Below are 14689 nucleotides of genomic sequence, written 5' to 3'. Positions count from 1 at the left end.
CGCGAGATCGTGACCTGGCTGAAGTCGGACGCTTAACCGACTGCGCCACCCAGGCGCCCCTTAATGACTGGCTTCTAACTGGAAAGGGAAAAATAGAAACTTTGCAGTGAAGAAAGCTGGCATTTAAACCAACTGATCAATTTTAACATGGTTAATAATAATAAATCCTGTTGACATTATGAACCCTGTGATAGGATGTAATGAGAAAAGCACTTCACCTCTGTGGAATTCCTCTCTAAAACCTCAGTTCCAATGAGAAAACGTCAGGGCACCTGGGTGGCTCAGTCCATTCAGCCTTTGACTCGGGTTTCTGCTCAGTTCATGATCTCGAGGTTCGCTGATCAAGCCCCACCTGGGGCTCTGTACGGACAGCATGGAGCCTGCTTGGGATTCTCTCTCTCCCTCCCTCCCCCCCACCCGCCCCTTCCCTGCTCACATGCACGTGCTCTCAAAGTAAACGTAAAAAAAAAAAGTGAGAAAACATCAGATGAACCCAAACCGAAGGACATTTTATAAAATACCTGACCAGTAGTCCCCAGAAGTGTCCTTTTCCGTTCTTCAAATAGGAAGACTCTATCCAGCTAGGTCCAAGTTGCAGATTTATTTTTCCCACCATCTCAAGCCTGATGCTGAGCCCTCTTAATGCTTTTTTTTCTCTTCAGTCACTGAACTTTTCAAATCCAGAATTTCCAACTGGTTCTTTTTTCAAAAATTATTTGTTGACATTCTCTATTCTTAAGTCATCTTTTTCAACAGGGTTTCCTTTAGATCTTTCAGTATATGTATGAAAGGCTACTTTAGTCTTTATCTGCTAAGTCCCACTTCTGAGTTTTGTCTGCAGTGTGTAGCTACTAATTTGTTTGGTTTGGGTTTTTTTTAATTCTTGTTTCTACGTTTTTACCTTCTTTCACTTGTTTACTCTCATTATTGTTTTTATTTTTAAGCCTGCTTTCCTAGGGGTCACCTAGTCTGAGTCAAAGGTTGTGCTCAAACACCTTGAGCCGGTAAGTCAGCCACCCTGTCTGGGTCTCTCTTTTGGGGAGAGCACGTCAAGGCTCATACAGCTTTCAGTTCTGCCCTGGATTTCTGTCGGGCCCTCTCACATCGTCACAGGTATATACAGGCTCGTGCTCGGCCAGGCCTGTGTGAACACGCTGGGTCCTCTCCAACTTCTTCTACCTGCAGATGTGCAGGTAGCTTACCAAGGCCCCGTGCAGCTTTCTCCCGACCCGGATCTCAGGAGCTCATCTCTGGCTAGTCCGCTGGCTCTCTGCTCGCCCTCATCAAAACCACAACCTCAGTCCAGCTAAGCCACTGGTCTTCTCAGCTGGCGTGCCACGCAAACGAGTGTTGTTACTGGCACCGGGGTTGGGCAGGAGTCTTTTCCACGCTCTGCTCCAAATCGAGTCAGCCTCCTCCGGCAGCAAAGCTGCCGGCTGACATGATCTGCCCCATGCTGGTGGGGTCACTGACATGACCCGCCACACCCTGGGGGGGTCACTGCACTGACCAAAATTACAGTGGAGGACGGGAGCTTCCATCCCAGCTGAGAATACCACAGACTTCCGCTTCTCTTACCCAAAGTTCAGTGGTTTTATGAGGATTCGCTTCTCAATTTGGTATATGCCTTTGGTCAGTTTCCAGAGCCTAGAAATAGTTGCTCTTGGTAATTATGTCCCTGTCACCATTACTGTAAGGGGGGAGGATGTGCTCTTCTATACCACTGTACCTGACCTTGAAGCCACTTGCTTTTAAGTTATTAATACATACTTAATTCTATCTAATTATAAGTTTGTTTATAAATAAGTTATCAGTGTAAAACATTAAAACACCAAATAACCCATGGCAACTACAAATCATCATTTTTTGCACCACGGTTCTGACAATTTCAGAGTGATGTAACAGTTTTCTCTAAAGAACTCTATGGATTGGGGCGCCCGGGTGGTTCAATCGGTTAAGCATCCATCTTTTGGCTCAGGTCATGATCTCGCGGTTTGTGGGTTCGAGCCCCATATCGGGCTTTGTGCTGACAGCTCAGAGCCTGAAGCCCACTTCAGATTCTGTGTCTCCCTCTCTTTCTGCCCCACCCCACTCATGCTCGGTCTCTCTCTCTCTCAAAAATAAACAAACACTAAAAAAAAAATTTTAAGTCTATGGGACTACCTCAAATCCTCTATTTACAGGTTTATTTAATCACAAACCAACCAGGCAGCAAGGATGTCAGGTTTCTAAGTTCAAAGTGGGAAGGCTGTTGACACATTTTGTCGCTTGGCCTATGTTCCCACTTACTAGTACTGCTGTGCTCTCTCCTAATTTATTTCGTGAAGGAAAAGTCTTTTCCTATAAGACCATGAGTGCACTTCACCTTTGGGCTCTGTGATGATGTGGCTGACTCCAAGTCTCTGGCAGACATAATGGAAGGCCTGGTTCCCAGGATTACACCACTGATCGATATAATCGTTTGAGCACGTCCACAGCATGTTGTTCACTGTATCGTAACAGGCACCTGCAAAGAGCACATTGTATTCACCGGTCAAGTCACCATCGGCCTGTATACAGACTTCCCAAAAGCACCGCTACAGAATGCAGAGGCGATTACTCCCCACCGCTGACAATCCATACCCCTAATTCCCATATCTTTGTTTGGCAAAGCATTAGAAGGAATCAGCATGAAGGCAGGACTCCATTTCTACTTTGCTTAACTCCTACGTGAGAATGGAGTAAGTCTTGTGAAACAGACAGTTCTTGGTAACGGACTTATATGTGACCCTTTTAATTCCAAAAAGGATTTGAGTGGCTTAAATCAAAACCAGGACTTATGAACATTAACACCCAATAAGAGCCTTAGTAACCAAGCCCAAACTTAGGTATGAGCTTCCTAGGAGCCAAAGCAAAGAGAAAATCCAATATATTACATAATGTTCATTTCCTAACAATAAGGAGCATACTGATTCCTCATGGAAAATAAACTTTTTTACAGCATGAATTTGAGGGGAATTTGTTAAGGGCACCATCATACAACCTAATGGACAGTATCTTCAATAGCAATTTATGTGGAAGAATTTCACCTATGGCAGTTTCTTACATTGATCCTCAAAATTAAACAGTATCAAAAAATTCTTTCTTGCAAGGAAAATAGAAACCATAGGGAAATGACAAGACTTTTCTGCGAGAAACTGCTAAAATTTTGAATTTTCCAGGGAAATACGGACACGTCTTACCCAATCCTGGTACAAGAGCACCACGCCCAAGCGAGCTTCCAGCAGCATCTATGAGATCGGCGCGACTTGTGAACTGACCATCCGAAATGTTATACACCAAGCTAGAGGCAAGGACTTTGGAAACAAACATTAAGCTTGTTTAATAAGCCTTACGGTGATGGCCTACTTTTCAAAGTTTAAACTTTAGGCTCTTAACAAGACTTTCACAAAACTCACACCTTTTGTTGTTGTTGCCTATTGGTGGGAACAATGAGGAGACAGAATACACACGTAAGACCACAAAAAAGAAAACAGTCACATCTTCTTAAATAGTGAGCCATACTTTTCCTCAGTTAGTTAAGTAGCCGACTCTTGGTTTCGGCTCAGATCACGATCTCATGGTTCGTGGGTTCACGCCCTGCACTGGACCCAAGCTGAGAGCACAGAGCCTGCCTGGGATTCTCTCTCTCTCCCCCTCCCTCTCCTTCTGTCCCACCCCACTCATGCACACGCTGTCTCTAAATAAATAAATAAACTCTGGGGACAGAGTTTATAAATAATATTTATATTATTTATAAATAAATATAATATATTTATTAAATATAAATAAATATAATAATTATTTATTATAAATAAATAAACTCTGGGGACAGAGCCTGGGTGGCTCAGTCAGTTGAGTGTCCAACTTCGGCTCAGGTCATGATCTCACAGTTTGTGAGTTCGAGCCCCACGTCAGGCTCTGTGCTGACAGCTCAGAGCCTGGATGGAGCCTGCTTCACATTCTGTGTCTCCCCATCTCTCAGCCCCTCCCCTGCTCATGCTCTGTCTCTCAATAATAAATAAACGTCTAAAAAATTTTTTAATAAACTTTAAAAAATAGCCATATTTCTCAAAGTGTTTTTCAAATGGCCACTTTTGCATATATTTTTCAATACAGATTATCAAAAGGGTAATTCCAAGAGGAGTTACGCTCACTAACATCACCAGGAAATACCACTAACGAGAAATATCTTATATACAGTTGCTACTCAACAAAGGTTAGCAGACACTCAGAGCTGGGATGCTGTCCCTCCAAACACTGGCTCTAGAACTTGGAGACACTTTGGCCTTTTCTCTTAACATAGGATAGCATGGTGATGACAGGCACGGCTCTGGGTTTTCTGGGTTTGAATTCCAGTTGTACCAGTTCTGCGAGACCCCGGGAAATTTACCAAACCTCTCCGTTTCCTCACGTACAAAGTAGAGATTAGAGAAGCACCCACCTTACGTAGTTATCGTGAAAATTAAATGAGTTAAAACCTTTCCACAGGCTCTACACCAGCACAGCTGTACTCGCTATGACCATTTCTTTTCCGTTTTCAAACGTAAAATTCTAGCCCTGTCTCTTAAGCTCCTCTTTCTTGTTCCCATCCCCCCTGTAACCCAGGTCCTCACTACGCCAGACTCAAGCTATACCCTAAACTGTACCGTATTTTCTACATGCTGTTGTTCCAACCTGCACCGTAACAAATCATCTGCCCCAGATCTCTTTTTCATTGGGTTTCCCCACATTGGCCACTTACGTGAATAATACCTATTTTGCACAACTTAAACCCAAGACCTCAGGACGGATCTCCTTTCTAGTTCACTCCACAATGACCCTCTCTCTCTCACATCCTACAGCACTTCGTCTCCCCACCGCTCAGGCAGTGATACGGCCTTGTGTACCATTTTCCCCTTGTTCCACACATGTACAACACTTCTCCCGACCAGACGAGGAGCTCCTCAAAGCAAGCACCAGTTCTTCCACTTATGGTGTAGCCTCCACAGTGACCAATGTGGAACAGGAAACAGAAGAAATTTACGTATTTACGGATTTGTCGGGACTAGAATAGAATCACTATGTAAGCTATAGCCTCATGAAAAAAATGGTGCTGTGAAGTCCTACTTTAATCAAATGGGGCCAATTTTAAGTGAGTGAAAAAGCCATGCCAGAGACTAAAAAAAGACTTTAATAAGACTAATGGTAAATAAATAACCCAATTTAAAAATGGACAAGGGATCTGAATAGATATTTCTCCAAGGGGGACGTACAAATGGCCAATAAGCACAAGAAAAGCTGTTCAACATCATTAGTCATTAGGGAAGTGCAAATCAAAACCACAATGAAATACCACTTCATACCCATTAGGATGGCTAGATTTTTAAAAAAACAGAAAATAAATGTCAGTGAGGATGTGGAGAAATTGGAACCATTTTACGTTACTGATGAGAATGTAAAATGATGCATTTGGAAAACAGTTGGGCAGTCCCTCCAAAGGCTAAACATATAGCTACCATATGACGAACATTCTACTCCTATGTATACACACAAGAGAAATGAAGACATGCCCACACAAAAACTTGTACTAGAATGTTCATAGCAGCATTATGCAAAATAGCAAGAAAGGAGAAACAATCCAAATTTCAACAAAATGGGGTCTATCCATACAAGGGAATATAATTTAGCCATAAAAAGGAATGAAGTAATCATTTTGTGCTACCAAATGGATGAACCTTAAAAACAAAAAGCCAGTCACAAAAACATATATATAATTCCATAAATATGAAAAGGCCAGGGATAAACTCATATAGACAGAAAGACTGATGGATGCCAGGGGCTGGGGTGAGGAGAGAAAAGAGTGTGACTGCTAATGGGTATGGAGTGATAAAAATGTTCTAGAATTAGATAGTGGTAATGGTTACACAACTCTGAATATACTAAAAACCAGTGAACAGTATACCTAAAAGGTATGGATTTTATGGTAAGTTAGATCTCAATAAAGCTAGTATTAAAAAAAAAAAAAAAAAAGACTAACAGTAAATTTACATCATTTATTCAAGAGCTAAAGGGGACATTGTGGTCACATGAACTGCCAGAGATAACAAGCTGTTGAGAAAAAGTCCAACCAATTGGATTCTACAGGCGAAAGGGTTTTGAGCTATTATGAATATCTAAATCCCAAACACATGCAACTAATTGAAATGGCCCAAAGGTTGATATTAGAAAAATGATTTTGTATCAACTGCTGAGGTCCAATTTACATCTTCAGGCTTAGAGTACAAAATGCCTTTTTAAAAGTCTACATGTGAAATATAATCCTTTACTGGGATAGCTGTAAGCAAATCATTTTTAAGAGCACAGAATATGAAAATATTGGGAAATGAAAAACAGATTTTAAAACATTTTATTTTTCTAAACAAATTTCAAAGAAAAACTGTTACCGTATATAAAAGAAACATTCGGGTTTTTGTTTTTTTATAAAAACTCTAACATAACTTTCTTGCATATGATCATCAAACAACAGTGTGAGATACTATCCTTTTATTCTTTGTAGGTGGGAAACCTGAGGCTCAGATGGGTCAAATGATGTCCCTTAGAAAGTTAGAAAATGGCCATGTAAAAGAAAGATTCTTTTAAAATATTTTTAAGTAATCTCTACACCCAACCTGGAGCTTGAACTCACGACCCCAAGATCGAGTTGGCATGTTCTACCAACTGAACCAGCCAGGCGCCCTGAAATATTTTTTGATTCTTGATTTTGATTCTACGTCTTAGTCCATTTAACTATTTGTCTACTCTGAAGCCAAAATCACAACACTTTATAGAGTATGCCTCCCTCTTTTATAAAAAATACACATACACTTAATTGACAACATTAATTTCCAAATTAAGTTCCAAATTTTTTGCTTAGCCTTTTGTTTACGTGCCCTAAAATGGAGGCACTTCACACACTTCTTTAAGAGCTTTGGAACTCTATTCATACTGGGTAGAGCTCTTGCTGGGTCATCAGTAAATACTGTGGCAACAGAGTGTTTTCTAAAATTGTCCTGAACTCATTATTTCTAGCAATTTTACAGGATTGTTTTGCAAAATATATTATTATATCGTCTACAAAAATTGTATTTTTAATTCCCCCTATCCTATGACTGTATTGATAAGTTTTTGTGTTGGTATCAAATAGCTTCTGCAAACAACTTTAACAAAGTTTAACATCATTAATAGAAAAGCCTTAAATTTCATTTATTTATTTGAGAGAGAGAGAGAGAGAACGAACACGAACGAGCAGAGGGGCAGAGAGAGACAGCGGGACAGAGGATCTGAAGTGAGCTCTGCGCTGACAGCAGAGAGCTGATGCGGGCTCCAACTCACGAACCGTCAGATCATGACCTTAGCCAAAGTGGGACTCTTAGCCGACTGAGCCACCCAGGCACCCAGAAAAGCCTTAAATTTCGAAGTTAGAGACAAATTGGGCAAAGTGCCACAGATCAAAGACACTTACTTTTTAAAGACGACAAACCACTTGTCCCACCAAAAAGAGAACGGGTGGCAGAGCTGCCGGCGCCCCCTGGCGGTGGGACCAGCATCACCAAGTACGTGCCGCACGTATAGATGGGTGTCTTCCGCAGCATTTTCAGAGGCAGCCCACAGCTAGTATTTGCTGGTGAAAGGGATGAAAATAGTGGTGTTTAACACACAGATTTGATTAGAGTATAACGAGGGGGCCCCAAATTCAAACAAGGCTATATCCGGATTCAGCAAACACAGCAAGAAGTGGTAAGCTAAGGAGAAATAATCTTCTGGCTCCATAGCCTGGCCCCAGACCCCCCCCCCCCCCCCCCCCCCCCCCCCCACCCGTTGCATGAGCCGAACATTTTCAAAGGTGTTCCCAATATTCAATACGCCTTTATGTCTCAAAACTTCTTTCAAAAGAATGAATCCTCACATGGACTAAATCTCAAAATGAAAGAAGAATCCTTCTGTTTGTGTTTCCTCTGGGAAACTGCACTCCAGTAGACCTCTTTCCATTTTATACAGAACAAATTCTTCACAGGTTTGGGTTACAAACCGCTCTGAATTGCTTTCACAATATCAAATTTTACACATGCATGATTTAGGATAACCCATTATGTATTTTCTATTTTTTAGGGTCGGTGACATAAACTGTCATTCAACAAATAATTATTGTTTCTAATCAAGAGGTATAAAATGCACGCTAATCTCTCTTCCTCACTGGCCGATCGGAAAATGCAAATTTAAGGATTTCCTAAGTCAGTCAGAATGCTTTACCTAGGGAGCCGTCAGGGCACAAAATAGAACTGCCTAGGCAGATGTCAAATTGTCTTTAGATGGTTTACATGAGAAAAGCAAACCTAATGTGTCTGATATTTGTTTTGAATGCTTGTTTCTAAACAGCTCCGTTTTTTAAAACTCCAGATCCTCAACAAGTATATTCTTCACTCAGGAAATAAATTCAGGGGCATGAATTTCCACAAGAAACCTAAAAGGGGCAATGATTGGAAAATAAGCAACTCTGTGAGCAGAGCATTTTCACCAAGATATTTTAATAGACATCTTATCAACATGGTAATAGGTATCAGTTTATCCCAGAATAAAACATTCTAGACCCTATGAATGCTGGCTTGTCAGAAGTCACTTAGCTTAATAACTGGTGAATTTTTATACAGCAACATCACGTTAATGAATATGCAGAGACTGTACATAAACATAGGAACTCACAGGTTTTAAATACAAGTAACAGTTTTCACAGAATTCTAAATATAACCTTGCCTTCTGAGTTTTCTTTTTGATTTCTCCCGTATTTTCTCCTCCAACAAAGATTGCTTTAGCACTTCTACTGTTCACAGGGTAGGATTCAATTTTCTCCCAAGGGATAAACCCAGATCAAGCCTTCAGCTGGTCAGGAAGCTGTTTATTTTAGAAAAAGGACTGTCCTCTACAAAGTATTTCTACCATTCAAATTATCTGCATACCTAAGTTATAACAACTATTAGTAATTTCCCTACTTATATTTGATATAATAGAGACCTGTGAAAATAAAATTCTAGCCTTAAATTCTAACACTAACAAGTAATCAGATAGCTTTATAATCACAAAGATTCCTTCTTCTTAACATTTCAATATACAAAAGGATTAAAGCATAAAATTGCATTAAATTCATTAAACATATTAATTTAGATGTATTTTTCTACATGTGGCATGTTTTCTAGCCTTATCTTTTACTCCAGTTTAGGATTTGTTATGGAGTCACATGGTTGATATTTAATCTGTAAACTCGTCAAGAATAATGGTTCTTAACTTTTTTGGTCATAGATGACCTTGAAAATCTGGTGAAAATCGAGATGGATACACTTAAGATGTTATAGAAGAGGTTCGTGTACGTTCGTGAATCTCTCAAAGGCTTAGTTCAGTTAAGAACTCTTCTTAAAAGTACACAGCAGTGTGCTTAGTAGGCTACCTTTGATTAAGAAAAGGAGGAAAATAAGAACACATAAATTTGTCTTTAATTGTATTTGCATAAAGAAATTTTGTAAGTCGGGGCGCCTGGGTGGCGCAGTCGGTTAAGCGTCCGACTTCAGCCAGGTCACGATCTCGCGATCCGTGAGTTCGAGCCCCGCGTCAGGCTCTGGGCTGATGGCTCGGAGCCTGGAGCCTGTTTCCGATTCTGTGTCTCCCTCTCTCTCTGCCCCTCCCCCGTTCATGCTCTGTCTCTCTCTGTCCCAAAAAAAAATAAATAAAAAATGTTGAAAAAAAAAATTAAATAAAAAAAAAAAAGAAATTTTGTAAGTCAAAACTAATAAATATAGTTAGCTACAGGAGGCAGTGTGGGAGCAAAATGTATAATATGCCAAGATGATACAGTAAGATTTCTCTGCACGTGCCTTTTTATATTGTTTTTACTTTCAAACTCTATAAAGGCATTATCTATTTTAAAATATTAAAGTACAAACATTAAATGATAAATTCTAGAAAAAGTAATCTTGTGGAAGGTTTGCCTCTTCCTTGCTTGACCAAGATTGTATTTAGTGAGGACGTTGCTAAACATGAGCTTTTTACGTTTATGAATCATATGCTAAACATGAAGTCAATTTACATTAACAGTAGTGAGGTATCTATAAAGACGGAGCGGTTTTGAATTATTACAGATTCACGTTAATTTACATCCACACCAACAACATGTATTGCTTTGGAATAAGAAAATGGATGACTGGAAGGAGATAAAAGGGTGAACTATGTGAAGCAAAGTGCTTTGTACGGCACACTGGAAGCATTCAAGAAAAAGTACTACCCAAGGGGAGCCTGGGTGGCTCGGTCAGTTAAGCATCCGACTTCAGCTCTGGTCATGATCTCGCGGTCCATGGGTTCAAGCCCCGCGTCGGGCTCTGTGCTGACAGCCAAGAGCCTGGAGCCTGCTTCGGATTCTATGTCTCCCTCTCTCTCTGCCCCTCCCCCACTCACACTGTCTCTGTCTCTTAAAAATAAAAAATAAAACATTAAAAAAAAAAACACTTTTTTTTTTAAGTACTACCCAAATTCAAGAGGCAGCCTCTCACTAATCACAAGCTGAATATATTAAGCCATGGAAAGACATAAAGGAAACTTAAACACATATTACTAACGAAAGAAGCCAATCTGAAAAGGCTACATACTGTGTGACTCCAACTATAGGACGTTCTGGCAAGGGCAACACTACAAGGACTACAAGGAGTGGTGGCCAGGGACTGGGGGGAGGACGGATAAATAGCTAGAGCACAAAGAACTTCTAGGGCAGTGAAACTACGGTGTATAACCCTGTAATGATGAAGACATGTCATTATGTACTTGTCCAAACCACCAAGAGTGAACAAGAATACACTATGGACTTTGGGTGATAATGTTGTTTCGATGTAGGTTCACCAACTGTAACAAAGGTACCACCCTCCGGATAATGAGGAAGGCTGTGCGTGTGTGGGGGTGGGAGGTTTATGGGATATTTCTCTACCTTCCTTTCAATTTCGCTGTGAACGTAAAACTGCTCTAAAAAAATTAAGTCTTGGGCGCCTGATTGGCTCAGTCGGTTAAGCATCCGACTTTGACTCAGGTCATGATCTCGTGGTTCGGGAGTTCGAGCCCCGCGTCAGACTCTGTGCTGACAGCTCAGAGCCGGGAGCCCGCTTTGGATTTGGCATTTCCCTCTCTCTCTGCTTTTCCCCCATTCACACACATTCTCTCTCAAAAATAAAAAACATTAAAAACAAATAAAAATAAAAATTTTAAAAATTAAGTCTTAGGGGTGCCTGGGTGGCTCAGTCGGTTAAGCGTCCGACTTCAACTCAGGTCACAATCTCGCGGTCTGTGAGTTCGAGCCCCGTGTCGGGCTCTGGGCTGATGGCTCGGAGCCCGGAGCCTGCTTCCGATTCTGCGTCTCCCTCTCTCTCTGCCCCTCCCCCGTTCATGCTCTGTCTCAAAAATAAATAAACGTTAAAAAAAAATTTTTTTTTTTTAAATTAAGTCTTAAAATATATGTCAACAGCTGAATGGAGCTACACAAGGCAAGCAGTGTAAGTGAGGGGCAGCATACCTGCTTGGTCCTCTTTCAGAGTGTTGGAGATGGTGGAGCCTGTGAGGGCAGCCAGCGTTGCGGATGGAGAAGCTCTGTAGCGTGAAAGTCTGCTCAGAAGCATCTCGTTAATGCTTTTTGCAGATTCGCCCTCTTTTCTCATTAGAATTGTACGTTCCTGAAGCGGATTGGCTACATACACACCATTTTCAACCTAGTAGTTAAAGAAAAAGAGGCCCTTAAGAGATAGTGGTTTCCCCCAAGTCGGCAGATTTCTACTTGAGAATTATCACCGCGATCCGTTTGCTCGAAAACATTTCCAAAGGGGCGCCAGGGTGGCTCAAGTGGTTATGCGTCCGATTCTGGATTTCAGCTCAGGTCATGATTCTCGAGGTTCGTGAGTTCAAGCCCCACATCTGGCTCTGCACCGACAGTGCCACGTCTGCTTGGGATTCTCTCTCTCCCTCTCTGTGCCCGCCCCTCCCACCCCACCCCCGCACTCTGTCTCTCCACATAAACGTAAAAAAAAAGAAAAAAACACGTATTTCCAAAGCCTGCACCTGAGTAGATGTACGCCTCAAAACTTAAGTTCTATGGAAACTACTGAGAACAAAAGAAAGGCTGTGCTAAGTTCAAGAGCTTTCCTTTTTCATAACAGCACAGATTCTAAAAGCAGGGAGCCAAGTTTAATAGGATCTGCAAAAGGTTGATTAAAATTCCTCATATTGAATTCCACAGGCAGCTCTCGCTAATTACAAGCTTCTGACAGGTACAAGTAAGAGGAGAGGAAAACAAATCAATCAGTTTTTGATTCGCTATTAAGTATAACCAGGAAGATAATGTCTTCTTGAAATATAATTAGTGGCTAAAATCCAAATTCTGTATGAGCAGCAGTTAACATTAGCCCCAGCTGCTTGGGCACTGCACAGCAATCCTGGAGGAAGGCAGACTTTGTCTGCTAAAAAATACGCGCCAACATCAGCTGGATCCTTGCTGGCGCCCGCCAGTCCTTCCTTCAACACTTGATTGCCCGGCAGAACCTCTGCAGTGAGGATTCCAAAATTCCTGCACCGATCTCGAGCTTGACTTCAAGCAGAGCACCTACCTGTCTTTCTTGCTAAAAAGATCCAGACCACTTACTAGAAGTTTCTCCCACTCATCTCTCTTCCAACTCCAGTATCTTTGTATCCAGCTTCACTTATCCTTCCTTTCCTCTTAATTCAGAGGAAGAAGTGCACTCACCTCATGCAGTTTAAGGTTAATTCTTCCTCTTCTGTCCCCTAGCTGCTCCCTTAATTGAGGCCCTTCTGCGCTGTTATCTGGCTGTCAGTCTCCCTATGGTCTTCCTTCTCCGTGGTTTCAAGCACACACAGACCTTACACAAGACTTGGGTGGCCCACTGAAGTACCATGCCTTTTCTCCACTTCCATTCACCGGCAAATGCCTCAAATTACATCTCCTCCAGTTTCGGCATCTCTCTGCCGCCTTCCAGACCCAGGCTCCTGGATCTGGCTGGAGCCTCAGACACTGATGCCACCAGCAAAGCTGGGTGGGACTGGCCTGCAGCTGTGAGGTACAGAGACCAGAGGGAATAGGAGTGCAGAGAGGCAAGGCTCACAGAAGGAAACAAAAGGCAAAGGAGTCCAATGTAAAAGGCTGGCAACAGAGAAGAGAAAGCAAGTTCAGAAGCACAGCCAGGAAAGATTCCCAGGGAAGGCTGCACACAGTGGGGGAGACTCTTAGGATACAGTCACAAGTGATATGAGAGAGGAGTTCTTGGAGAGTCCAAAAAATGCTATTTCTATTTCCTTGCCCCTGCTTCCTCCCCCTTTATAGCGACTTAACTTGGCCCCCTCTAACAAGTGGATGTGCTGAACGGTCCGTGCGTAACCTAAAACCAAAACCATGGACCTCTTCCTTGTCTTCCATGTGGGCTGTGCTGTTGCCATTTCTTCTTCCAGAACACGATCCTGTTTTGTGTCTTTTTAATATGAATCCTCACTTGTGTGGAAGGTACTCCGCTGGTGAGCAGAACCAACACGGTCCCCACCCTCCTTACTCTCTTATTTTTTGGTTCCCCATCTCCACTTACTCAAACAGAAGCTTGCCTAGGATTAGACCCAACCTTTGGTGTCTAAGACCTCTGCCTCGAACACTCTGTCCCTACATCTTCTCGTGGCTGGCTCTTTCCAATCACTCAGGTCTCAGGTAGAATGCCACCTCCGCAAAGACCCCTTCCCTGACTACTGATCTAAAAATAATCTCCTTCCCCCCTCCCCAGGCCAGAGCACGTCACCCTGTTTTGCTATCCACATGGCACCTACCGCTCTCTAAAGCTATCTTACTCATTAATTCACTCTTTTACCTCCCACCCCGACCGAATGCCAGGTCCCCGAGAACAGGGATCTCGGCCTGGCTTGTTCACCATAACCTCCTCAGCACTCAGACGTACTCAATGCCTTGCTGAATAAACAAACCAGCGTCCTCGCTTGAATCCGATCTCGCCTCTTCGTGGTATGACTCCCACGTTCCTATAAACAGACCCATCCCTGCTACTGAGATTCAGTCCCACCATCTCCGACTGCCTCCCGCTCCCAGGCATTTCCTCTCAAATAGCCTGCTGTCGCTGAAAATTTAACACATCCATGTCGTCCCTCCCCCCCGCCATGCTAGAGCAACTTTTACCAAGCATAGCTCTATTTATGTCACACAAGTCTGGAAAGAACCCTTCAAAGGCATCCAAGATAAAAATCAGTCACTCTAAGCTTGGCATTCAAAAGCATTACCCAATCTGGCCCCATGAGAAAATCAATGGAGACCTTAAAAAAAAACTATACCATTGTGTTCAAGTACTTTGAAAATACCGAGAAGCGGGGCGCCTGGGTGGCTTAGTCGGGTCACTGTCTGAAAACACGGAGAAACTGATAAAGCACCCGGGGAAGCAAAAAGGAGAGCGGTTTGGCGTACGAATGGTAAATCTGGGAACCTCTGCTTGGCAAAGAAGCTCTTCAGGATTGAAAAGCTACTGACCTAGAAAGGAGGGGAAGAGGCTGAGAGGAGTAAGCAGAGCGAGAGTTAGTGGTGCCAAGAAGCTTCCCTCCTGGCTGCCTCCCAGGCACAGGCCACCAT

General features: G+C 42.4%; 2 protein-coding genes across 5 annotated transcripts in view; both read right to left on the bottom strand.

The window, feature by feature from the left end:
• RPL6 (ribosomal protein L6) overlaps positions 1–14689 on the bottom strand; it is a 152161-nt gene that overhangs the window by 37566 nt on the left and 99906 nt on the right. The gene's annotated exons all lie outside the window — the stretch shown is intronic.
• The window catches only part of HECTD4 (HECT domain E3 ubiquitin protein ligase 4), a 189221-nt gene that overhangs the window by 93948 nt on the left and 80584 nt on the right, over positions 1–14689 (bottom strand). For 3 of the 4 annotated variants that reach the window (XM_049619914.1, XM_049619915.1, XM_049619916.1), the window contains exons 8-11: positions 11582–11774; positions 7502–7660; positions 3222–3335; positions 2366–2506 (exon numbers count right to left, since the gene is read on the bottom strand). In XM_049619914.1, the coding sequence (XP_049475871.1) occupies positions 2366–2506; positions 3222–3335; positions 7502–7660; positions 11582–11774 (607 nt within the window). Of the gene's footprint in view, positions 1–2365; positions 2507–3221; positions 3336–7501; positions 7661–9319; positions 9731–11581; positions 11775–14689 lie in introns of those variants that run through there. The other variant, XM_049619917.1, reaches the window with a different exon arrangement.

The sequence above is a fragment of the Panthera uncia genome (genome assembly GCF_023721935.1).
Source record: "Panthera uncia isolate 11264 chromosome D3 unlocalized genomic scaffold, Puncia_PCG_1.0 HiC_scaffold_8, whole genome shotgun sequence".
Lineage (NCBI taxonomy): Eukaryota > Metazoa > Chordata > Mammalia > Carnivora > Felidae > Panthera > Panthera uncia.
The sequence above is the reverse complement of the archived record's forward strand: the minus strand, read 5'-3'. Positions and strand labels throughout refer to the sequence as shown.